The sequence below is a fragment of the Calonectris borealis genome, chromosome 4 (assembly GCF_964195595.1).
Source record: "Calonectris borealis chromosome 4, bCalBor7.hap1.2, whole genome shotgun sequence".
Taxonomy (NCBI): Eukaryota; Metazoa; Chordata; class Aves; order Procellariiformes; family Procellariidae; genus Calonectris; species Calonectris borealis.
This window is the reverse complement of record NC_134315.1, coordinates 69336863-69363037: the sequence shown is the minus strand read 5'-3', so window position 1 is coordinate 69363037 and position 26175 is coordinate 69336863. Positions and strand designations below refer to the sequence as shown.

Below are 26175 nucleotides of genomic sequence, written 5' to 3'. Positions count from 1 at the left end.
CCTGCAGGGTGTTCTCTGTTGAATGAGAATTTAACAGGAACCGTACACCTCAACTTTGAAGAATTTAATTCAAACTGCCTCCTCGAAGTCACACTCTAATGATCACAAGTGATAACGTGGTTTAAGCAAGAAAAGGGCAGAGGAGACAACCTCCCTCTTCTGACATTATTCTGATATGATGCTGCTGTTTTGGCCTGGGAGATTGGGGCTTCCCGTGGAAATAGGGACAAGAGAGATTGGGTTTGTTAGATGCTGGAAAGGGCAGGCCATCAAATCTAAAGTAAAACACTCTTCATTTACTCTCGTCATGTGCTACATTATCACCGAGCTTTGTTAGAACAATGGCAGGGCTTTTCAAACAGCTTCCCGAGGGAGACCACTCTGCAGCTTAACAGCCCTTTCACTGGAGATGTGCAAGTGTAACCAAGGGCAGAATTTAGTCTCTGTCTATTTAACATGTTTGCAAGAGGTTGTATGTGTTTCTGGCACTTTATAATAATAGTAATATAAATGCATTTGGATTATAACAAAATGGAGAAACTATGATTTAGCCCTTTACTATGTTGTAATTCCCAAATGCATCAACATCTATTTGAGTGCAAAATAGTCTACAGTTTACAAATACAATGCTGTGATCATCTGCTGTAAAGGTTCTGTATGAGATTATGATTCAATACAAAACACAATTCAGTGTCTGAAATTTCATTTTTAATGTCAGAATAACATCAAAAAAGTAGCTCTTCTTTTATATGCAGTCTTGCAAAAAAAAGTATACCAGGGACTTGGTCCTTTCTAGTGATTTTTACATTTATAACTGCTCATCTCTTATGCACGTATGCACTTGCACATAAATAAATGTGCTTGCAGACAGACCATATTTCATCTTGCCTTCTAACCTCCTGCTGTCAAGATATTTCCACAGAAAACCGTACACAAATAAAACTAACAGCTCCTCTTTCCCTGGCTGCCAGAATAACGTAGGGGACTACTTCTGTAAAACCAAGCTGCTGGATTACTCTCCTTTCGCTCTGTGAAAAAGCACAACTGCGCAGCTTCTGCTGAGATTGCCTTTTCTGGCATATATTCTGTCTATTCACACTAACTAAAGGATCTATAAGAAAAAACACAACCCCAATTTTGATTTTAGCTATATAAAAAATGATTTATCTTGGACTTATTACTGGGGTCATCAAAAGCTTCTCAATTTAGTGCACAAAAAGGGAAATAAAATGCTTGAGTAACTCAACACAAAGTGCTAAGATTCCCCGTGACCTCTGAAGTGCTCTTTTATTGTTCGGGCGTTTTTTTCCTCTGCTATCATTAGATGGGATTATAGATATGCAGAAGATAAGAAGTGTTGATGATCAAGAAAATCCTTATGTTTTAACATGGGCAAAGTTCTTGTTTACCATCAGTTTTGCCTGATCATGTTCAATACCGGATATCTCTCAGTTAAATTTAAAGCCAAGAAGTTGAAAAGATTCAGAACTGTTCTAACCCTCTACTGAAAAACTGGTGGAGTTCAATGAATTAATTTTCAAATTATGATAATTTGCAGTACTCTGAGGACTTTCTTTCCCCAAGTTTAGTTCATAAAATAGCTCTGTACAATTCACAGATTTTTTTTTTTTAAAGAACAAGAGAGCAGTTTAAAAGCTTACCCACAAAAGAACAAAACATAGGTAACAGAGGTAAAAAGTTGACCTGGAGGATAAGTAATTTTATCTTGTTTTCCTATTAACAAAATTAAATTCAAAACCATTCTGTTTATTAAAGACAGATAGGCATAATAACAAGTCATAAAACAAACATCTTAACAGTCTTTAAACATAACAGAATTGATATGTATAATTAAGTTTCAATAAGTACGGATTTAAAATATGTATTTCAGTTTTGCTTTATATTCCCTTTAGACCAACACCTCCAACACTCATACACAATATTTAGGCTGCCCCAAGCAATAAACAAGGACTTTGTAAAGGCTCTAACAAAACTCCATCTTAAAGCAGTTTGAAATATTCTTAAATGTAGAAAAAATTTAACAAAGAAAAAAGGATGTGTTCAGTGGAATCTAAGCAAGTTGTTGAATGTACTGAAAGTCAGAGATTCAGTACGTAGAGGTAGCTCAGTAAGGGTACTTGCAGTGTTCTGACTATTTCGCATTGACACAACCACAGTAAGTTACTGTATGCTTGAACTCTTCCTATATATTTAAAAAAAAGCAAGCACTTTTTCTGGGTCTGTTGCTTTGCCGTTCAAAACCAACAGAAAGAGTCATCAGTTTCAGTGGGATTGGGATTAAGTTCTTATATACTCTGGAAGTTCAGGTTTATGGAAACAGAACAAAAAGAAACTGTCCTGAGTCTGGACTCTCTGCTGCAAGCAGGGTTTTTAAGCCCGGACAAAGGAATTTTTTCCCACATGGAGCCAGTTACCAGTTAGCATGCTTAAGGAAGGGGAACCTTGAATTTGGCCCAAGAACATGCATGCTATTCTCTCCAATTACCTCGCAGGTTGGCCTGTTGATGGATCTGACGATGCTATCTAGGGATGCGCTGATCAAAACTGCCCGCTGCCCTTTGCGCCATTGGCTAGTGAGAAGAGAGCCCAGCCCTGGGGGACGCAGGCGGTGGACAGTGTCCCTCAGCCCTCCCGCCTGCTCAGTGTGCAGAGCTTGATCCCCCTCCAGGGAATGAAAGTATTCAGCATGTTGCCACCTCACGTACCTTCATTACATGGTCGTTTTATTGGTGATGACAATTCTGAACAAGGTGACGCTGTCAGCTCCCAGTAGTTTCCCTTACAGGTGGCAACAGAGCAGTCTTGCACTGACTGACCATCAGGTAAAGCACCAATGATTGGCACCAGATGACTTTCCCGTTGTTCACAGGAATAACGGACTCAGTAAACCAAACACAATTTTTTTCACTAAGGCAAAAGGATACGAATTTCATGTGCCTATTGTCATACAAAAGATCTTTAGCTTGTGTAAATGTCTATAGCCTTATCAGAGCTACGATAATTTACATCTGCTAAAGATCCGCTCCTAGGTGTTTGCACTCAGTTGCACCATTAACTGCAATGTTAAGCATGACACACATGAAACTTCTGCATTTATATCGATCCCAGTTTGACCTATTTCTTTCATTCCTTTTAATGTTTTAATGCACAATTGCCAGCACAGTTTTTGCAGATGGGTACACCTCAGAGTCTGGACTAGAGTACGCTTTTGAAATCTTAATCTCCCAGACAAGATGCAGTGCTGGCTATATGTTTAAATATATGCCTGTGTTCCTTTCTCTTCAACACTCCTCTTAGAAATAGTATTTTGTATTCTTTTTTTATATAAGTTTATTAAAAAGAGTAACATTTTATTTTTAAAAAAGTCGTGACTGATTGTCAGATTAGCTAAGATAGCGTTTCTGTTACTATAAGGATCCTTATAATTGGGGAAAAAAAAAATTGTCAACTTTCTTGTCCTCACAAGATTATTCATTACCAGTGCAGCAACATAGAAAACATAGCTTGGCTTACTACAATAAAGGCTCTGTTTCAATATTAGCATCCTAAATTCTGTCACTGCATTGCACCAGGGGAAGGAAAAGAAAAAAGAAAACCAAAAATTTGTGTTCTTCGGGGTAAATTATAAAAGATCTTCTAGCTGCAAACACAAATACTTTGCTCATAACCCAAGCACCAGACCATTTCTTTGAAGAAGCTTATGAGGCATTTAAGATATACAATGGCACAATACAATGGAATTGAAAGAATTTTCTTGAGAAACCATTAACTTTGAAGGAATGTCTAGACAACTGTGTCAACAAATGCAAATAATTCATGCTTCTCAGCTTCTATCCAATGGATGGCCCCATGCTGAGTATACACAAACTCAGAAGAAAAAGGCATGTCACAGTCATATGACTAGGGAGTGTAACAGAGTCATACAGAAATTCAAGTCAATCTTGAAAAAAAACCTTCAGAAAGCTCTCCCCCAGGGTAAGCCAGCAGTGGGATAGGCTTCTGTCATTTTGGCTAGTTTAAAACAGAGACTTACAGCTGGTGCACCCTGTCTTCAAAGCAGAGGCAATGGAAGAAACAGCTGTTAGTCGTGACCATTCACTCGGTTAGAAAAATAAAAACTAAAGGACTCCAAAATACTGTACAATCTCTTGCAGTAACCAACAAAGTGGCTTCTGGAAACAATGCTTTTGCCAAAAATGCATCTGTAAGGCACTTAACAGGTATCTTTTTAATATATATATATATATATATATAAAAATAAAATATGCACTGAAGCAACATTCACAAATACCCAGTTGTCTCAATTGTCTGTGTGTACAGTATAGTACATATATACATTCACTGTGACACAGGACATCTCCATAATTATACCTTCACGGGTGCTTTGGGCTGCCTGGTTAACTTCAGTGCCTGTGAATAGCAAACAAAACAGTCACTTCTTTATATTCTTAAAAGACAACCAACAGCACAAGACAAGATTTTTATTTATAAGGGGGAACAAAATGCTGCGTGTACTTCTGGGAGGCTGAGTGAGGAGTCAGCATGCAGCTGACAGGCGACGCTGGGGTTTGTGATGATGTTTTTATCCCTGATAGCCCAACACAACCTCCTCATACACAGATAGCCTTAACAGAGGAACCACAAGGAATATGGCTACAGCGCCAGCAGAAGGAAGTGGAGGTGGGTCTCAGATGTCTTTTAGAAAGCAACTATTTGGACCTCACTCAAACCACTTGCGGCACAGACACAAGAGCTTCTGACCCACTTAGGGAAAGACTGTGAAGAAAATTTCTGCCAACACCTTTGTGTCCCCTGGCCTCCTTCCATATGGCTCGAAGCCTGCTCAGAGTATAGTCACTGCTGCAGCGGTGGATGTCACACACCTCTGATGTTTATACCTTCGTTTCTGAGAAAAGGTAAGAATAAGCCAAAGTCCATCAGTCCAGAGGTGATCTTATGCCAGGGGACACCTGACGTCTTTGTAGCTCTAGTCTACTCTTACTGAGGAGGAGAGAAACCACATGCCTTTATTTGATCGCAGGGTCCAGCTCTGTGTTCCCCGCAGGGCTGGCCAACTACGGCAGCTGAACTATTTATTCAGTGTGTGACAGAAGTTCAACTCAAATGATAGGTGATCGTGCTTCTAGTTTGTCAGGAAGCAGCCTCTTTAACTTAGGAGGCAAATGTGACAGGCTTAAAAGGTGTTAGGTTTTCAGCTGCTCCCGAATACCGATGTGGTTCACAGTGGAGGATGCCTGTTGTTGTGCTCCGCAACAAAAAAGCTCAGTGCTTTCTTGTGCAGGACGAATCGGCCTGAGTGAAAGGAAAATTTGTGAAATTTGCAAATTTCTGAAATTTGGAACCTCTGTTTTCCCTAGCCTTTTGGGTGAAGTGCCCTGCCAGACTGGCATTTGCCTGTCGAGTGAGAGACTTATCATTTCCGGAGGGTTGGCTAAACAAGCAATTTTCAGTCTGAGAGATGTCTGATGGGTCTTCTTATTGTAGATATTAACCTTTAATATTGTACATTTAAAGCTTGTAAGCACTGCTTGAAAAACGCTCCAGCACAAATGTAAACCCTTAAAAAACCCCAAACCTTTAAAAATAAATAGGCTATATTCCCCTCAGAAACACCAGCTTTCAGAACCACCAGCATTTAACTATTGTTAAATCTAGCCGTTTGAGATTAGTCTTTTCGATATTATTCAGCAAGAGACTTTGGAGAGAGACATCATTCCACATTTTGTTTGGGGAAACAATTTTTTAACTTTGTAGTTTGGCAGATTCTGCTGCCATATTTACAAACTAGAAATACCTTAGTGTAGATGAACCTCTAAATATTTAAATTCAATTTCATACAACCAGATCACATGTACTATCATAATTAAGTAAGAATGTCACTGCAGTTGAGTACTGTGACTGGATAACCGTCTCCCCCTGCAAGAGAGATGCCAAAATGAAGCCAAGGTGTTTATAGAAAATAAACATCAAGGGTGATGATGACATGTTTATTTTCAAAGTGGGAGACCATTATCCAGTCACAACATTCACTTCTAGTATACGTATAATAACTATACCAGACCCAACCTCATTGATTTTTTTCAAAGAGTAATTAAAATAACATTTGTGAATAATACAGAAGACCAACTAAAGTAACTGCTGCAACAGAACAACAATCCCCCAAAGTGGTTCTACGGTAGCATCACAGTCTGATTAGCACAGGAGGTTTATTTGATGCTTAATGAATAAGAAAATAGTGCTGGTGAACTGTAAATCTCTCCAGTACTGGTTGACTTTTCTGATGCCCTGTTTAAAGGCTGTGTTAACTTGCAGCAACTGACAGCAGCTCCTAAAGGCCATTACCACCCCTGAGGATCGGGGAGGTCTGGATGAGCTCCAGCCCCACTCCTGTCTTGGCAGCAGCGAGCAGTTAGATGCTGAAGAGAAGCCAGCATTGCACAGATCGTTCTGTCACCAGTAGTGTCAACTTTAGGCTATCTTTCTGCAGGAATAGCATGGAATTTTCTTTACACAACCTGTAATGTCTCCCGATTAATTTCTGATTAAAAAAATCATGACTTTCAGACTGATGTAGAAATAACATAGGATTCTCAAATTTCCATTTTCGGATGCTAAGATAAGTATATCTTAACAAGATCTGATTTCTGGACTCAGTTCCTGAAAATTGAGAGTTTTCCTGCTTTTTACAATTCAGGTAAACAAAAGTGGAGCCATATAAAAATCACTGATTTGGGGAATTTTAGCATTCAAGTCAGCAAGGTGATTTTAGTGGAGTGAAGCTAGTAAAATGGCAGCCTGTTGGGTTTTGCTGAAAATTGGAAACATGGAAGTGATCAAAAAAAATTTCTCCACTGACAAGTGGAGAATGCAGGGTACTGGTGGTGCTGGGCTTCCCACAGCAGGTCTCAACCTTCACCTAAAATGGCTGTCAAAGACTGCTCAGTTGCCACAGCTTCTTGATCCTTTTTATCTCAGAATATTAAAGCCAGCATTAAAATCAGTTGCATGGACTAGCTTTCTGTGAGGTGGTTACTACTGTTCTGAGAACTTGGCTAAAACCATTGCAATTATTTCGTATAGATCACAGAATGGCTGTCAGATGTCAATAGCTTCAATTTGTACTGAAATAAGCATAACTTGAATCAGTGATGTCGATGCAAAAACCTCAAGGTTATAGTCTATAATCCTACAAGCTATCCCATGCCATAATTTTGGCATGAAATGTGATGCACCAGACTCCTGTAGACTTCTTGCTATTGTAAAGGGTGACCCAAGTCGGAAAAAAAAAAAATTGAAAAGTTTTCATCCTGTTTCAATTCAATCCAGAAAGTGCCCTCATTTTACCTGATTTCCCCAGCTCCCATGCCAGTGGACAGATCTTTGTCACTTCTCCATAAGGGAGATCCAAAGCAGTGATTATTAGCTGAAGACGGAGCCATTCTTATTGGGCATAATCTGAATTAATAATTTGAATGAATTCATAATTTAAACGAATTCATGATTTGAAGTAACCGTAGAGGTCTAACTTCAAGATTTGAACCTTTTCAGAGCCAAGGAGGATAAAGTTCAGCATTTTTAATTTGATACTACTGTGACTATCACTGTCATAAAGGAAGTAAAGAAACAGAGAAATCCCTACCATGGGATCTCCAAGAAGAAATCTGAGGAATTTAAGACGTATTTAGGTATTTTTTTCCTCATAGCACACTTTCCATTATAAATCAAAACCAGAACGTCTTACCTTTTGCCTAGAAACCATCCAAGATTTTATTGTTGGTACCAACAGACTGCCAAGAAGAATCTGAGCAGGATGATAGATGAGTAAGGGGACGGAAATTAAGGACAGGTGCTCATAACCCGCGAATACTATCTTCAGCATTGGAATCCCTGCAGGCAGAAGAAGAGGAGACAGACTCTCAGCTCAGACTTTGAGCAAGGCATTTTATGTTGCATTGACATTTCACCAAAAAAACAAACAAATCAAAAGAAACGAAATGAAGACTCAGAAGTTTTATATAAAAAAACCAATCCAAACAAACCAGCAAGAACATGAACAAAAAAAAATACACGGCAGAGAAAGTTCTGTGGCAGAAAGGAAGGAGTAGGGGAATGCCATAAAAGATCTTTTCTAATTGTGCTAATAGCTGTCAAACTCCTGCTGAAAGACTTGATATAAAATACATTCTGCTATAGCATGACTGTTCGGTTGCCGAGCGTAGGTCTGTACCGCGTATTTACTACTTCCTCTCACTGTGCTCTGTTTCGTGTTTTCATGATTGTCCTCCATCCAACCTGCCCAACTCCTTTCTTCAGTCTGTTCACCACTGGAGGAGGGTTGCGTTTTCCTGGCATACTCCCTGCCAGTTGGTGAGTACCCAAATGACAGCCTTCCCTGCTCCAACTGATGCATGCAGTCAAGGTAGACAGCCAAGTACTCTGCAGGTGAGCGCTTATGTGTTAGAGAACAAAACTCTCTGCTCTACCTGTATGTTTCAGAAGAGATACAGCATGAGAGAGAAAAGGTTTAGTGAACTGAGTGAGCAGTATGAAGTGGTCATGCCTATGAAGAGTTAGGGAGCAGCTGGAGTACAGAAATTGCTAGATGCTGGAAGAAGTGAGCGTTAAGAGCTAGACATGGGCCATTTTTCCTAAGAGCTTGAATTTGCACTCAACAGTCCTAATTCTATTAGATATCTCCATGCATAATCTTCCCACTTGATGATGTGATATGTAAAATTAAATTTGATTTACTTTTGCAGTAATGAAACCGATTATGTTTACTTTGAACATGTTATTGTTCAAAATTATCTGTTTAAATCTTGGAACTTTGCTACCATGCTCCACAAAGCGGAGGTGTGGGCAGAACTTGAAACCATCTCTGTCTTGCTTGACCAGACATTTGCATAGTCACCAACAAGAGCAGCTGTGATTCCTCAGGAGCCCCCTGAGAACATACCTTACTTTCCCCCTCATCTTAGATGTCATTCTAGGAATCTTCTGCCAGTATCAACCTTGCAGCGAAGCAGACTACACAGTCTTCACAGAGCTCATCTGTGTATCTCCTTTCTTAGTGATGACAAAAAGCTGAGCTTTGTGCCACATGCCCTCCATTCCCCCATTAATAGATGTTTCAGATCAGCCAAAGTTGCTACGTTTACATAAACTTTTGTCTATGTCTTGGATAAATTCCTGTTCTCAGCACTCGTACAGGTTTCCCTTAATAAAAGTTGCCTCCTCCCTATGTGAGGAGACAGCTTATTTGTTGAATATTTATGCTCCACCAGTGCCCCACTATTGCTGTCATATGTCCAGGCTGCTGAAGTCTTCATGATGTTTCCACGGCACCGTTTCTTGCAATTATTTTGATTACTTCATTACATTACACCACTAACAATCTCATCCCCATACTAGTAGCCTCTACTAATGTGGATATTTCCAGGGAAAGATTAAATCAAATAAATAAAGGCTTGCATGCTGAATTTCAATACTATAATTACCTACAAAACAACATCATGGACCTATCACACAATAGGCCTGCTTATTATTAACACTAATTTCTGGGGCTTGGGAATAGATAGTATTTAGATAGAAATTAAATGGGCATTTGCATTATATTAAGGAGTGTAATTTACTTCAAATGCCCATAATACTGTTTTTGGAAACAGCTAAAGGTTTTATTGCCTGTTTCCAAGTCTCAGCTTGACCCTTGTGTGTCCTCTTCTGTTCTCTAACCACAGAAATATAAACTAGAGTCCCAAGCTATGAACATGCTATATTTATGTTTGTAAGACACGTAACACCTGGTGTTTTGGTAGTGCAATTTCATCCATAGATCCAAAAACACTTTAGTAAGCTGAACAGGACTCCTACAGAGAACCAGAGAACACTAAAATGACTAGCCTAAGATCACACAGAAAACTAACGGCAGAGATGCGAACAGAATGGATCCAAAGTGACTGAGACATGCTTTAAATTACTGCACGTTTTCTGAACTGAAAGAAAAGATGAGAAATTCCAGCCTAAAAGGTAAATTCTCTAGAGGAAAGCTATTTCAGTAAACTAGGAAAAGAAAATTAAAGTTGTCAAATATAAATACAAAATACTATAATTAGTGTGACAATGTAATTAGATCACTGAGTGGAAAGAGGTTCTTAATTCACAGCTTGTTTAAATACATGTCACAACAATAGGTTCCTGTAAGCCACTAATGTGCAATTAAAATTCCTGTTATTTACCAGGAAAAACTAACCGGTGAAAAGAAGAAATAATAATTTTTTGCAGGTAAGCATTTGTTTAATGGAAAGAAAAAGCCCTGTTGCCTTTTTATGCACTTTCTGATTTTTATAATTCCAACTTTGCCAGTATGCAACTCTCCCAGAAAATATTTCATGACAGATACAGTCACAAATGCCTGTGTCAGTAATATTACTGCAAAGCTAAACAAAACAGCATAGGTTTTATTTATTTTTAAAAATGTTGTCTAAACTTTTTCGTAGCAATACATAGTAACTGCAAGCATCAGTATAACTGCTAACGTTTTCCAAATACATAAAACTCATGCAAATTTCTAATTAGGAAAAACATATTTTAATAGTTACTTTTCTGTCTCTTAAAAAAAATTAAATAACTGTGTGTGTCTATATATAAAAAAACCCACTTTAAAAAAAAAACCAAACCACAAACAAAATGAAAACCAAATCTCAGCCAAAGGAAGAAAAGTGACGTTATAACACCTGGGCTGATATTGTATGCTGTATCTTAGCCTGTAACACATTTTCAAGGTGAGATTATGAACTAGCACTAAGAGAAGCTATAACAGAAACCCTGACTGAAACAGTAGTGACATGAACAGGTGCTGCTATAACAAAACTAATAAACTGAGTGAGATGAGTTTAAATCTTTCAGATAGATAGTAAGGAATGAAGGTGCTAAGCAAAATGGATATGGTTATCTTTATTTTGGGCTGTCCACTCCTCTTTTCCTCATCTTTTATAGCATATTGCTTCCAGTGCTAATGGAGTATGATAGCTACACTAAGTCTAAGATAAATAAAATTTTGCACAGGATTGAATCACATATATTAAAACCCAGACCACTACCTTAGTCTTAAGTTTCCTCAAAGTACACAGCAGCTCCTCCTTCCTCCCACCCCCAAATACTGCTAGGGTATTTATTTGCCATCTGGAGCATTAAGGCTGCATTTACGCATATAAGGAATAATGCCTGTAAGAATTTTTCGTTTTGTTTTTACAGAGCCATTAATCATGCTTATCTGCATTTCGGGGTAATTGGACTGATTTCTATGGGTCTTCATCCTGATTGACACTGAGGAGGAACACTAGCATTATCAGTTTATATACAATCTTTTCGTTAAGTTTTAAGACTGCTGTCATGGTCTGAAGGCTCATGCCACAAACACCCATTCCTGTTGCTGCGGTTTATGAAGTTACAGGCTTCCAGCAGCTTGGTTCAACTCCTCTGCCAAAGACCCTCACTCACTACGTATCACGAGAACTGAATGACGAAGTGCTCCTCTGTGGTTTGGTGCCAACTTGGGCAGCTTTGCTCAAAGCAGGAGTGTAACAAGCCGTTGAGTTGCCAAAACCTTTTAAATAGCCTTATTGCATGAATGTGTGTCCAACTCCTGGATCAGAGCTGACCAAACACTGTGACAGACGCAAGTCAGGGTTGTATCCCGTTCTCCTTCAAAGAAAGAGGAAATGTGGTACCAAGCTGGGTGAGAAAACAGCACCTCACCTGACCAGGACTACAGAGAGCTGTAGCAGAAGGGAGGAAGCACTGAGATCATCCCACAGATATCCCTTACAAACAAGATCATTGGTATTCCCAGCTTTTTACCTTGAATTTCCCTCTTCTCCTTTGGTTATGTTTCTCCTACCAGTGCTCCCCCATGTTCCCATCTTTCCTCCTTGCTCTTTGGCACCGGTATTCAGAGGCTCTTTTTCTTTTTCTGTTTGTATTTTCTCCCTTCCTCCTTTTTCCTCCTCTTCTCCACTCCCATGCTTCTAGCCTGCTTGGCTGTGCTCCCCAAGACCTTTGATCCTGCTCACTTGCAGCAGTGTAAATTTTGGGTACTTCCACTAAAATCACTAAGCTCCACTAAGTGCAGTGGGCACTAAAATCACCACTGCAACGGAGAGAAGTGAGTTAGGCCTGTCATAGAGAGTGCATTTCATTTTTCTCCCTGTTTGTGTCCTCAACTCGGCCCATTTCATGTAAGAACTTTGCAAACCTGAGGAAGAGCTAGCAAGAGAAAAGCCCTTTACCTGTGACCTTCAACAACGGCAAGGAAGAGTGAGAGGACTGCTCTTACAATCTGGTATAGGAAAGCCCTGTTTGCTCTCCGTTGCTCCAGGGCATTCCAGTTAGGCTCCAAGGCTGTGGTTTATCAGCCCTGGTCAAAGGCCACTGTTTCTCTAGTAGCCTGCACAACTGAAGGCTATTTATCCTTCCTCCAGCTTTGCACCCAGTATAACCTCCACGTCCTCCCCTTTCCCTTTTGCTACTTTCACATTTCGTAGTCACCTTCTTAAAAGGCCCATGAAAATATTATGCTGCACTTCACTACATTTAGTTAACTGTAAAATAATAATAATAAAAAATCCTAAAAGATTTGAAAGTATTTTTAAGAAAATTTACATATAGGACTCTTTTCATCTAGCTATCACTGCAGTAATATAAATGAAGCAAATTAATTTTAATGCTCCAAGGTACTGATTCTGTGTCACTGTCACTGACAGGATCCAACTAGACTTTATGAGATGGCATTTGACTTTATGGAAGTGAGCACTATGCACGCATTTACAATTTTACAGGGACTTTAAGCTGTCATGCTGAAAAATGTTTATAAAACATTAATCAAAAAATGCCTCTTTAATACAATGCATTGTCTGAAAGATGTTAGAAGGCACATATTGTAAATGGATTCTTTTTCTGACTAAAGTAATTTCTACCAAAAGCCTTTCCCCACTGCTATACAAGTACACAGTGTGGAGAGATAAAGAGCACTTTCTCAGCACATTACTACCTGATCCAAACACTTGGGAAATCACTAATGTACAGCATGCCATATTTCCATGTCACACATGACACATTTGTCTAAAATTACCCAACAGAGTTTGACATTGCAGCATATTCCATAGCAGAGCTTTCAACTGACATCTGCCAAGTAAGAACTTCAAGTAGGAGCTTTCTTCTTCTAACAAGCAAGTAAGAGTTTTCTTTTATCCTATACCCATGATGGAAGTGATAAAACAATAAGTACTGGAAATCAGGGTTTTTTTTCTATTTTAATATGTTTATTTTATGCTCGCTGAATGTGTAAGCTCCCCTCAAAGCACTGTTTCATCATTTGCCTTTTTCTATCACATTGCAATGGGTTCAGAGAACTTAATAGAACATTTTTATTACCACTGAAACATAGGCCATTATCTCTCACACCCAAAGCAGAATTATTGCTAGATGCTCTACTTACATACTTGACTGTATAGGTTTTTCCCCTTCAATGTCTTCATAACAAACGATTTATCCTAAAACTTTATTGCTTACATTACTGAAACACATTCCAAATCACAAAACGCTGCAGCATTTCTTCTTAGGAAAAGAGGTTCAGTGCAAAACAAAGAGGTCATCACTAGGGCTATGGAACCACCAGGCATTCAGGAATCAGAACAACTCTCACAAAGAGGCAGTGGAAATACTCTGAAGAAAAGCCTTAGCCTGCTGATTTTCAGTTCTTCCTTCTACTCATCTATACATTTCAGAATTCGCAATTGCCATAATCTTCAAGTGCAATATACAAAAAGAATCAAGTGTATGACAGTAGCTTCTCTGACACTCTCCATGCTACTCTCTGAAGGATCCTCTCAGGGGTTGATGTCAAGGGAACATTAGTAGGCCAAATAGCTATTTCTTTATTTCAACTGAGAAAAGGCCTGTAAAGAGAGGCATATATTACATTAAACCCCTATTAAGCTGCTAGAGCAGGAGGTTTCTAAGCCTATCCCTGCAGACAGTGCCAAATGATCACCTGAAATTTTACTGCCAAGTTTCAGAATAGTATTGCATGTGGCCCAGTGACTGCATGGTGGGCAAGGGTGGGTTTTGCTGTTTCTTCCCAGGCAAATCACATTGCTATGGTTAGTTTTGAGGAGAAAGAAGTTTATATACTATGCCTATCCTCAGTGAAGGCTAGCGAGGGATAGAAGATGTTCCCTGCCCTTGTTCAGACGCTGTTATGACATACTGAGATCACGATAGGAGAAGATGCTTTCGACAAATTAACTGGTTAAGGATTCTTTTTCCTATATCCATGCCCTCTCCAGAGCATGCACTGAACTCAAGTTAAATGCTCGTCCCTCAGGACCAGTTTCTTTCAGGTATGGAAATATCTGAATGATATCTGACAACCCGTAACAATACAAATATTCACTTGCCACTGAGTATTCCCATTTCAGCTGAAGGAAGCACCTTCCAATGTAATATGAAATCATATTACATTGCAGGGAGAACAGATTACTTGAAGCTGAGCCTAAAACAGGCAGCCAAGCTCTTCCCCAGGTGAAAAATTCCTCAGAGGAAAATTTGGTAGTTCTTTTCCAGCCCCACTCCAGCTGTAACTCTGAGATTTCTTTTGCTTTTAGCCCTAACCAAGAGATCCTAGACCTTATGGTCATTTTGTATTCTGCAAAGGAATCAAGCCTGAGAGAAGTAATAGACAACCTTTGCTACTCTCTTGTCCAGAAGGAAGTAACAGTGTCAAGGTGAGATTCCATCCGCAGTGGCTAGGCAATGGTTTACAACAGTACAATGGTTTGTGGCACTTTTGGTTCAATCACACCTTGGTGACAAAGCCTAGTGTTACCATGGAAATCTGACTTTTTCCAGTAGGTATAAAGAGATCATCCATCAGCACAACCACAACTGCCTCCAGCTGATATGACACTCGATCTCTGATTGGGAAGGATCTGCAGTGTTTGTAGCAGTTGAGACTACATTCCCCTTGCCTTTTTGCCCACGTACATGCTGTATGAAGACTTGTGCTTAAAATATTTTCAGGGAAAAAAGACAATTTTTTCAGTATGTTTTCATATTTCAGGTCAGTGATAAGTGTAATGGAAAGCAAAAAACAGGCTCGCAAAGTGGTAAAAACAAACATCTGAGGGGGAGGTTTTACAAGGGACTGGTGAGACGTTAGGGAGTCTGGAATAGCTGCAGGGGAAAACTGCAAAATGGAGGGCTATCCTAGTTCAGTTTGGAGGTCTGAGTGGAGCCTAATCTTCAAAAACATTTTCACCTTCATCCCTCTCCTTGGGAAAGAACAATGATTTACCAGAATATTCAACAAGCCCTTGCATTACATTAAATGACTTACCTCTTTTGGAGGACTAGAACTATTGGGAAGGCTCTGTACTGAATCAGAGCGATGTGGTCACATATTGGCCGTACAGTTATGCTAGGATGCAAGAATTTCGCTGAGACCCACACTATGTTGTAAGAGACTGGACTGGTCTAATATTTAAGTAAAGAAGGAGAAGGACAAAGAGAAATGAATGAAAAATAAGATATTTCTTTTGCCATAACTCTAAGAAGAATAAAAAAGAAGAAAATCTAATATGCTTTCAATGCTTTTACGAATTCTTGTTCTTCAGGTAACTGGCTCACTATACTCATCACAGAAATCAGTAATTTAAGTGCAATATAAGTACAATTACTAGGAAACAACACATCTTGATACTATCAAAGTTTTAAGTAAATAAAAATGTAAAAGCTGGGAGGAAGGAAAAAAAAGAACAGTTTGTCTATTTCTGGGTTTTCAACGGGTGCATTCAGATTGGAAGTGATGTTTAATGAACAACATAGGCAATCCTACCAGCTGCTAACAATGAAACATTTAACACCAACAACTGAAGACTAGTGCCTTAGACTCCAAAAAACCTCCACCTGTCTGACAATATGGTAGTAGTAATTAGTTAACAAGGAATTCAACAACTAATTGAACCACCGTAAGTCATATTTTGAATGTGACTTATCCTTAATTTGGCACCACAATGCATAGCAACATTGTAAGCTGATCCTCGCACTCCAGTGCTTTTTTTATTGCTTGAATATCAGTTCACTCTTCATACACCTAACACACTCAAGGCACAGGGTAAATTCTTCCTTGTAATTCACTAGAAATATCTAAGCTTTGAAGTTTAAACAAAGGGAATTTAAATACTTCCTTCCCTTCTCTATAATTCTTGTAGCCAACACTTTTTGAAGGTTTAATAGGTTAGACCTACTAATGAAAGGAATTCTGGACAAAGAGATTGACAAACGTTCTAAAAACACGAAGCTGAGATTCGATTAATTTGATTATTTCCTCGAACATTACTGCCCTTTCCACACATAGCTGAGTCTAAGATTTCTCAGCATTAAAGTTTTGATTATGTGGATTTTATTTACACATATTATTAAAAGAGCCGTTATAAACATGTTTTATAGTTGTTCTTATTATTTTTGTAAACACAAGCAGAAAAGGATTATGGTCCAAACTGTTTCATACTATCTTTTAATTAAATTTTTTTAAAGCTTTTTTTCCTCCTGAAACCTTGATGCAAAGGAAAACATGCTACACAAATTCCTTATAAATGGTAAGACAAGAAAACACATCTTTTCATAAAGAAAAAAAAATTGTTAGGAATACTAGCATAATTCTTCCTTTAATTCTCTCTTCATCTGATTCCTGTGGGCAAGAAAAGAAGATATGAGGCCAGAAAAGCCTTAATGCTCCAGTCATTTGGGAAGGCATTTTGAGAAAACAGCTCACTGCCTAGAAATACTGAGGGATACTATTTCCTATTCTAAAACTCTATGGACTAGGGTTATGTGCTTACAATGGTCATGGCAGCTTTTAGAGGAAGATCCCTCTTCCAGATTCCCCAGACTATCCTGTAATAGGAGATTTCTAAATTTTGCTGCTGCTGTTGATTTTTCACACCTTTGCACCCACCGTTTTAGAAGTGTCTCGAGTCAGCAGCCCCGACTGGCTGCCAGAAGGTGCACTGAGAGCAGCAAATGTAGATGCAACTCTCTCGGGGAGACTCAACATCATCTTCAATACTCGCCAGCTTTAGTATGGGTGACACTTGTAGCCTCTGCCAGCTTGAGGTAAAAAAAAAAATCTTGAGTCATGTCCAAACGTGGATCTTCCCAAGGGTAACCTGTCAGCTGTCTGCTGAATATAATGTAGTTTCTTAAAGTAGATAAATTAACTTTAACTGTTTTTGGTGGGTAGTGAGGGCTCTTGTGTCATTATAATTTTACAGAAGGATATGTGTGGTTATTTTTTTTTTTTATTATAAAGAGGTATGAGCTTGCTGTCATTAAAAACCTGCAATCTGGTTTTTAGTGTCTGATCCAATTAAGTGTACATCTGGGAAGACACACAACCAAATAAATAATTGGAGAGGTGCAACTCTGAAATGACAATTGTTATTCATCGATCTCTTTCTGCAAGTTGAGATTGAGAGATGTAAACTTCAAGTGAATGAGATCTCCTGGGTGAGATTCTTCAGTTCAAACACAGTAAACAACTGTTGTCCTCTGATGCACATTTTAGTACTGCTGGAGGCAAACTTTCTAAATATTAATAAAAAACCTACTACTGGCGGAGTATACAGATGAAAAGGAAGCCTGGGAGCTGGTACAGAATTTCTTGCCACATTCGAAGTCTAATCAAAGAAACATACATTTCAGGTCAGAAAGGAAAGGAGATTCCCTAATTTACTCTAGTATTTCCCCTTCTGGAATCACAGAGAGGTCAAAATTGTGTAAACTGCAATAGATTAGACATGCTATATTGTGAATCTTGTGATTAAAAAACCAAGGGAGAGACAGGTACTCTGTGTCCAAAAGCCACTATAACTCACTGGACTATGCTGTCTCCTACTTTCAGGTTGGCCTGCCAGCACATTTCCTTCCTGAAAGTATAGCCCCTAGGGATGCTCTGGTCTGAAACAGACAAACAGGGGGTGCTTGCCCGGCCATGTATACAAGTAGCAAGGGAAAATAAAAAAGAGATGCTCTGGCACAGACTATCCCAGCGACCACAGCCTAATCAAAACTGTCAGTTTGACTTCTTGTGGAGATAACCCCTTCAAGTGAGTGGTGGCCTTAGTATTATAGAAATGCTCACACTTGCAAAATGGCACCTCACCTTGGCTGGACTTGTTTGTGCAAGCAGGAAACATTCATACTATTCCGAATTACAGAAATCTTCAGTCTATGTTTGGTTTTGCTAATATTCTGATATGGCAGCTGTACTGGAAATAGCAGCATTTCCCAGACATTCTTTGGGGTCTACTAAGAAAGAAGACAAGCCGATTACACGGTAATAACCTGACTGATAGTACTGTTTGCTAAGAACCAAACGTTGGTTCTAGAAGACTGCCAAGCTAAGAAAGGCGATCCACCTGCCCTCAAGCTGGGCTACAAAAAAAGATGCTAACATAAGAGAAGTGCAGTAGATCCAGGTGCTTCTGCTCTCCCCGCTATCATCTCATGTAACACGAATCCCTCAGTTCTTATTTTCCAGAGACAGAGAGAGGACAAAGAGAAGGGGAATCACAGAGCAAAGGAAGAAGCCCAGCCAATCACTTGCTGCTCCTTCCAAGCAAATGCTGGGCAAAGACTGAAGAGGTGAGAAAAACTTTTCATTTTGGCCCAAAGAATCATAGTATCAAAACTCATTAAAGGTTCTAGCAGCCACTAAGCCCCCTGGGATCTCAGAAGCAGGAATGGGAGAGAGTTTTTAACTCTCTGGCAGTAGTGAGGGGTACATATTGGCCCAGACACAGCCTCCACAAGACGCTCATTCTTTCAAGCATATTCCTTCCATCAGCTTCCCTTCTGCCCCAAGGGTCAGCACCCACCAATTCTAGGCAGAGGAGTAGCCAGATCATTTTCACTTACATCGCTCTGTTGGACACCTGGCGAAGAAATGAGACTAAAAGTCTGTAACAGGTAAGAAAATATGCAAATTCAAGCACTAATAACACTAAGAAGTATGACATGATGCCAGCAGTAATGTCTCCTGTTCAACACTCAGGAAAATTTTGAAAGTAAAAGAGATACTATCAAAAGTCTTACTCTTGAAAACTTTCAGAGAGCATTTCTTTTCCTTTCAGAGGATTATTTTCTAGATCTTTATGTAAAAGTCAGAGGAATTATTCACACATTTATAGCTAGTCACAGTTAGTACCTTGATGAATAATCGCCTTAGAGGACAATTCTCTGCCAGGAGCAGAGAAAAACCACCACACTTCAAAAATAGCAGAGAGTATAGCCTGAATACTCACTTAGGGCAACACACCCGATTTTACCATCTTACTTTCTATTACAGAATTAAGAGATGCCTCCTTTTTAAAATGAAAATGATCTTCCTTTTATCTTGACACAAGTTAAAACATTTTGGCATTTTTCTATCTAAAGGAGAAACGTCATTATCACCACACAATAAGAGTCTGCGCTTCATTAGTACAGCATTTCACAGAGGGTATAGGAAAAAACAGCTAAAGCAAAAACCCAGCTAATATTAAACAGCAGTGGTTTAGGCTGTGCAAATATGTTATTTATTTCTGAAAAATCTTGTAAGGAGATATCTGTAGAAAATATGAGCAAACTATAGATAGCTGTGAGCAGATTGGAGCTATATATGAGCACGATGCACTCTGCCACATTGTGCAGCTGGGGAACTCGGGGGAAGGCACGGGCTGATTAATCCATAGCCTAGATGATCCGCTCACAGACAATTGAGTTGTCTGTGAATCTACTTGTGCATTACAGCAGGCTTTTAAGAATTGTTCAAGTACAGACTATCAGTTCTGTATTCGTGCAGTAGGAAGCTGAGTATTTAAAAAATAAATCTGAATAAAATTAAAACAATACAAAAGAAAGTTAGTGCTTTGGTTTTTATTTGCAAAATGAACTCTATTCTTTCCTGAAAGTATTTTGTAGCCTAGAAACTTTGATTGTATTACTTCAAGAATTCCATGGTGAAAGAACTGCTACATTGATAAATCCAAACGAGGAAAAATGCACTCTGCATCACAAACAATACCCTGATTTTAGTATAAGGTGGGATTATTTTTGTTGTTTTGTTTTGTTTTTTTACCAATCTGCAGTTCATCATACCTACAATACTAACATTTGCACTTGTGGTAGCCAAAATAGGGAGCAGTACTCCATTTTTTGCTGACAAAATAATTTTACATAGCAAATACAATGAATTAATGTGAAAATATTTTTTGACAATCCTGCATTTTACTTTTGGAGTTGTAACTTCTAGCTAGCAATTCACTCTCTGCAAAAAATAAAATAACGTTCTGCACTTGGCTGCAAGTTTTATGTAAGTGCAAGCAACAACTGCAGTATTTTTTTAGATGAGCCACACTGATAGCTTTGCACTTCCTTGAGGCCTCTTCTCTTCTCACTGAATGAACTCCAGGGAATGGCATCATGTCGGGCTTTCCAGATGGATTATGTGAAGCCATAGCTCAATGTCATTTTCAATAGCAAGGCTCATAATTAAAGGTCAAATAGTCACTTCATCTGCAATCAATCAATAGACGAAGTACTAATACTAAGTACTAATCAATCAATGGCAAATGCACTAATAAAAGCCATGCATCAAACGTCCGCATATGTGTGTGCTCACAAGTACTGTGCATATATGTGAGTAGGGAGAAGGAGAGAAAGAGAACAAAGTGTGGGTGAACATGCCAGAGGGCATTGTGAATACTATATTTATCTTCGCTCCTTGTAAGTTTAGATCCTGTTTCACTCATTAAGTGAAATACAAATAAACATTAGTTTTTCTGCATATGTGATGCACTGTACTGCCAAAGCACCCACCTCTATGCAGAAATATTGGCTTGTGTTCCTAAATAAGAACCACAAAGGCACCTACCCCACGTAATTTGTCCCTACACAAACATGCCCTGCACTCTGATCTTTCAGACAAAAAGTGTGTCAACTGTTCTGTCTACAAAATAAAACCCAGCATATGGGAACAGCACTCATCTCCGTGCAGAGCAAGCACTTATTCATGGATTCAACAGTGGAAGTGGCAGTTGGCCTCATGAGCATGCACTGCATGGGAATTAGTTGGTTTCATAATATGGTGTGGGAGAAAGTGACTTATAAAAGTCTTCTCATGCCTCTCCTATTACCACTTCTAAAGCTTTAAAGCTGTCAGCTCTTCTCCCACTTTAGTCGGTGCCATTCTAAGCTCCCCAGGGAATGGGCCAGACATACCTATTTGGAGTTTCACCTGCCAAGCTGAGAGAAATCAGTTTCAAAGCGAAAGAACAAGTGTTGGGGGGTCATTTATACACTACCACTGGAATCTTGAAGACAAACAAAGCAGAGCTCCACGACGGATGTGAAACCAGACCCTGAGCTGTGCTTGTGCTTTCAGGCATTGTAATGACAGGGGGAGAGGGAAAAACTCTCTCCGCTACAAGGGAACAGAAGGTTTCTCGTTGCATGGTTTATAGTAAACACCTCTGGACAAGTAGAAATGTGACAGAACAACAAAAGAGTACGGGCCAAAATGCCTATGTCTGTTCTTGTTTTGCTAAGATCAGGGTGGACAAGACTGTGCTGTGGACAGATTTAACCATCATTCAGAAATCCTTAAAAACAAATTAGATCTACTCTGCTTCCACCTTCAGTGAAGGAATAAATGCTCTCTGCTCTGATTAACGTTCCTGTTTATATCATCAGCTTAGGGGCATGCCTCATCGCACTACAGCTTTATAAAACCCAATCCTCCCTATTTACATAGAAATGTGTGTTTATGCAGCTCTATCTTATCTGGACCTGGTACTAATACCAGACAGAGTAAAATACCAGTGGTCTCAAAACGAGCCAGCTTGAAGCTGATACACAGCAGGCACGCCTACAAAGTGCACACACTCCGTAGGGGTGCACACAAGAGCAGCGGTGCACTCAGGCTTACCAAAGATGGGCTCCCAGGGACTGCCAAAAAGAGCATTTCCCCATCAGGGATGATGCTCAATTCAGGACACGCTGCTGCTGGTCCCATGCAAGACAAGCCTGAGAGCCTCAAAGAAACCTTGACAAAGCTGAGCCCCAGAGATGGAATATAGCAAGGGAAGCACAGGTCCCAACCACTCAGCAATCTCAATGCAGGACCTGAGCGGTAAGGAAAGGTAGTGCCAAAGCGCAAAGCCTAAGAACGAATTACATCTTGTGACTAGCCTCCTAGGAGGCAAACTTGCTTTCCATGAGACTCCAGCTCTTCAAGGATGAAGGTAAAGCAGTCTGTCCTGAAGCTGACAAACGGAACAGTCCGTAGCCGAGAAACAGGCCCGCAATACTGCGTTCCACCATCTATCTGTTTCATTTCAACTTGCACACTTATCCATGAGACATGTATTAGCCGGGTAAAAGCATGGGGAGTGTGGCTGGGGAGAAGCTGTAGGAGTCCTTGAAGTCAAGGTGGCCAAAGGATTTTTGTTGGTGTGCTTGGGCAAAGAAAGCTGCAAAATACAAAGCCTCATCAGGCTGTGCTAATGAGAGCAGTAACTTGGAATTGGGAAAATGTGAGCCAAAAAGTCAAGCAAGCTAGGAACCTCAAACTAGGTTCTTATAAAGGAGAAAATAAAATACAAAAAAGAAGAGTGCAGTAGCAGAAGAAAAGTGACCTGACTCAGCTGTGTGCATAGGGTACAGGTCAAGATAGGCTGCATGAGGATGCTTGGTAGAGTGAGTAAAAGAAATGAAGAGCCCTCATTTTTTTCTGGGTGACGGCAAGCCCCTCTAGGACTTAAATATTTAAAAAAGGCTTTGTGCTTATTTTCTTAATGTCATGGCAAGCTGCAGAAGTATTCAACAGAGCGTATATAAAACTATTTTCACTGGGGAAGGAAGGGGAGACTTACACATTTGTGCTGTTAAATACAACGAGCTTCTCTTCTGTAGTATCACAGTAAACCACTAAGTTTATACACACCTCCAAATAGCAAGTATGGTAGTGTGTTATGACTTAAGTGTGGGGTTGCTTTCTATAAATACAAGTGTAACTGTCCTCCTGAATACAAGCTCATATATTAGTTGAAGCTTCAGTTTCATAGAACATTTGGCTGAAAAAGACCTAACGTCATTTAATCTATGTTGAGCTCCAAGGCAGGATCAGCTCTAGCTATCTAATTCCTGTCTGAGGCTTGTCTACCGTGATAGGAGATTCAAGACATCAATAGGCAACATATTCCAAAGCTAAACTGTTTAACATTAGACAGGTTTCCCTAATTGTTAGCTTAAATCATCATCATTGGAATAAAGTCCTTCCCTTTTCAAAGTCCACTATGAAAGAGTTACTTTTTTCTTTCTTTGCATCAACCTTTTATGCTTTTGAAGATCACTACTGTATTTCAGCTGCCTTCTTTCAACAATCCCAATTGTTTCAACCTTCCTCCGGGGTCGTATTTTTGAAATCTATGATCATTCATGGCACTCTCCTCTGATCTCGTTCCAGTTGGTCCACATAATTTTTCAATTGTGGAGCCCAAAACATCATGCAAATGTCAAAAGCCATAATGCTCTCAAGCCATACAACTTTTGCTACTTCTCCGCAACCCACAGGACCTTGTGTGAAAGCAAATTAGGTTAGTTTGGTATGATATGCATTTGACAAATCTACGGGGCTGTTACTCATTTCCTTGTTTCTCCCTACACTGTTAAAATAATTTATTACTTGTTTCAGTAGTTTTCTACAAAATGAAGTTAAACTCACTGATCTATAATTCCTCGTCCCCTCCTCGTTTCCATTGTGAAAAAGAGGCATTATGTTTGCCTTTTTCTTGTCTTCCAGGAACTCCTTCACTTCCCACAGACTTTCAAGGGCACTTGCTAACAGTTGTGCAGCACAGGCCTGGCTGAAGCAAAGAACCCTGAGATGAGTTTCGCTATATCAAACTGACTTGGGAAAACATCTCACCTAAGTCCCAACTTGTTCTTCCCCTGTTTCAGGCTGAGTGCTTACCTTTGTTATTGACACCAGCTGTGTTTCTCTGACAGACATATATTCAGTCACATATGCTTTATCAAACACATGTTTTCATATTTTGAAAAACAGTAAGAAAATATTCAAGTACTAGTCATTTCACTGACTGAATATAATGGATGAAGCAGTAGCAAGTAGCTGTAAGCGTAACTGATTTAGCAGTATTTTGTGAATTTCCATCAGAATATCTTATTATCACTAAGGGGTCATAAGTGACAAATATCTCAATGATGTTTTGATAAATGAATTCTAATAAATAAAACTATCCAAAATATCTGCAGGCTTAAAATAAACACATACATTTTGCTCATGTTAAGCAAAAGACGGTATTGTCTATTTGTGATTTCTGAATACACTACATGCTTTGATTTTCACTTGTACATCCCAGCTTTTAGGTGTAAGATTTTACCGTGAGACTGGGCAGATATACCTTACAATGTTTTCAGTAACAAACCTGAAATGTTATCAATATTGGATTAGGCAACAGAACAGAATGAAAACAGAAAGAAAACTCTAGCTTTCCATAAATAAGGTGGTCTTACTGGATAACCAGTAAGTAAAATCTCAGCTGAGAAGAATATGTTGTCTGCCTTGTAATAAGCATTTCTTATCTGTGCAAGAATATTATCCTACTATTGGTATCATACTGGTAACATTACTTGTCACACTAAACCCAAAACCATTTAAGCAGAAAAGCCAGCAACCAACAACATTTTTTTTCAACACAGCAAAGTATGAATGTTACTGTTGTTTTGCTCAAAAGCTTATCTCCTGACTTACCCAGGGTGAGGGATTTGTGTGTGGAACAGAAAATGATAGCCACTGTGTCTGCTGGTGTGAAACTAGAGTTATTCCTAGAAAAGAAAGAGTTTTATAACCTTTGATGGAAAAAACCTTCTTAAAACATCATCGATCAAATATATTACTTTGAGGATCCATATGCACATTCACATCACTTTGATCAGGTCTAGTGACAGAAATAATTCTACCCACAAATGAACAGTAGTGTTTGATTTTTTTTTTTAAAGCAGAATTGTTTCTCAGTTGTAGCAAACTCTCTAATAAATACGCTTCCATGCGAAGGAGAGGAATTCTTAACACATGGTATGTAGGACACAACTTTATTCCAGCCAAGGTTATTTTTGCAAACATGCAGTGGCCAGCTGGCCTCTGTAAAAAAAGAGAACGACCTACGATTTCTTTTCCTAGTATGTAATGTTAACAAAATGTGTCAGTTTAGATAGTATATTGAATCTATGCTATAAGCACTGCTTAGAATATGTAGTTATCTTCCACTTCAGAGAAAAACTGCATCTAAGGGTTTACACACTGGGAGTAAGGCCAGGAAGGGTAGAAAAATGACATACAGAGAAAGGTATATAACTGGCCAATGGATCACCCTTGGGTCCAAATTAGGAATCATTTAATGAAATTCTAAATATTTACCATACTGTCTGAGTTGGTTACTACTTACGGCATTTTAGATTTTACAGTTGGGACGTATCTTCCCCTCAGGTTAGATCTAGCAGTTCAAAAGTTATTTAAAAATGCCTTCTAAGGTCAGGGCATGATCTTGTCAGAAAGAAATTTTCTTGTGGCACTAAGAAAGCAGAAGTAGCTCTAAGACATTGCACCCTTCTTTGTGATTCTCCCGTATAGATATTGTGTAATTTATATAAATTTATATAAAGCATATGTCTGGAGTCTGCTGTATTGTGGCACTTCCCATTCAGCAGAGTGCTGGTAAGAAAAATACTCCAGTAAGCCTACGTGAGAGGACAATGGTGGATACTTTGACCAGCTCAAGTGATGCACTAAGCCACTGGCTAACACCATTCTCACGGTACTATTTTTTGAGAAGTGAATGTTCAACTGTTCTTCCTCGTTGATATTTAAAAAGAAAAAAAATAGCTCTACCAAACATCAGTTCAGGACAACTGTCTTTTAGGAATCACCATATAAATGTAACACATTTGACATATACAAAGAAGAGTGAATTGCCAGCCCAGCAAATGTATCTTTAGATGTAAAAAGTCAAACTG

General features: G+C 39.1%; 1 protein-coding gene across 4 annotated transcripts in view; it reads right to left on the bottom strand.

Annotated features, from left to right (window-relative positions):
* Nucleotides 1-686: 686 nt before the first annotated feature.
* Nucleotides 687-26175, bottom strand: part of SLC10A7 (solute carrier family 10 member 7) — a 153991-nt gene continuing 128502 nt past the window's right edge. For all 4 annotated transcript variants that reach the window (XM_075150013.1, XM_075150014.1, XM_075150015.1 and 1 more), the window contains 3 exons: nucleotides 24914-24987; nucleotides 7784-7929; nucleotides 687-4431 (listed from right to left, as the gene is read on the bottom strand). In XM_075150013.1, the coding sequence (XP_075006114.1) occupies nucleotides 4387-4431; nucleotides 7784-7929; nucleotides 24914-24987 (265 nt within the window). In that variant the 3' untranslated portion in view covers nucleotides 687-4386. The remainder of the gene's footprint in view (nucleotides 4432-7783; nucleotides 7930-24913; nucleotides 24988-26175) is intronic.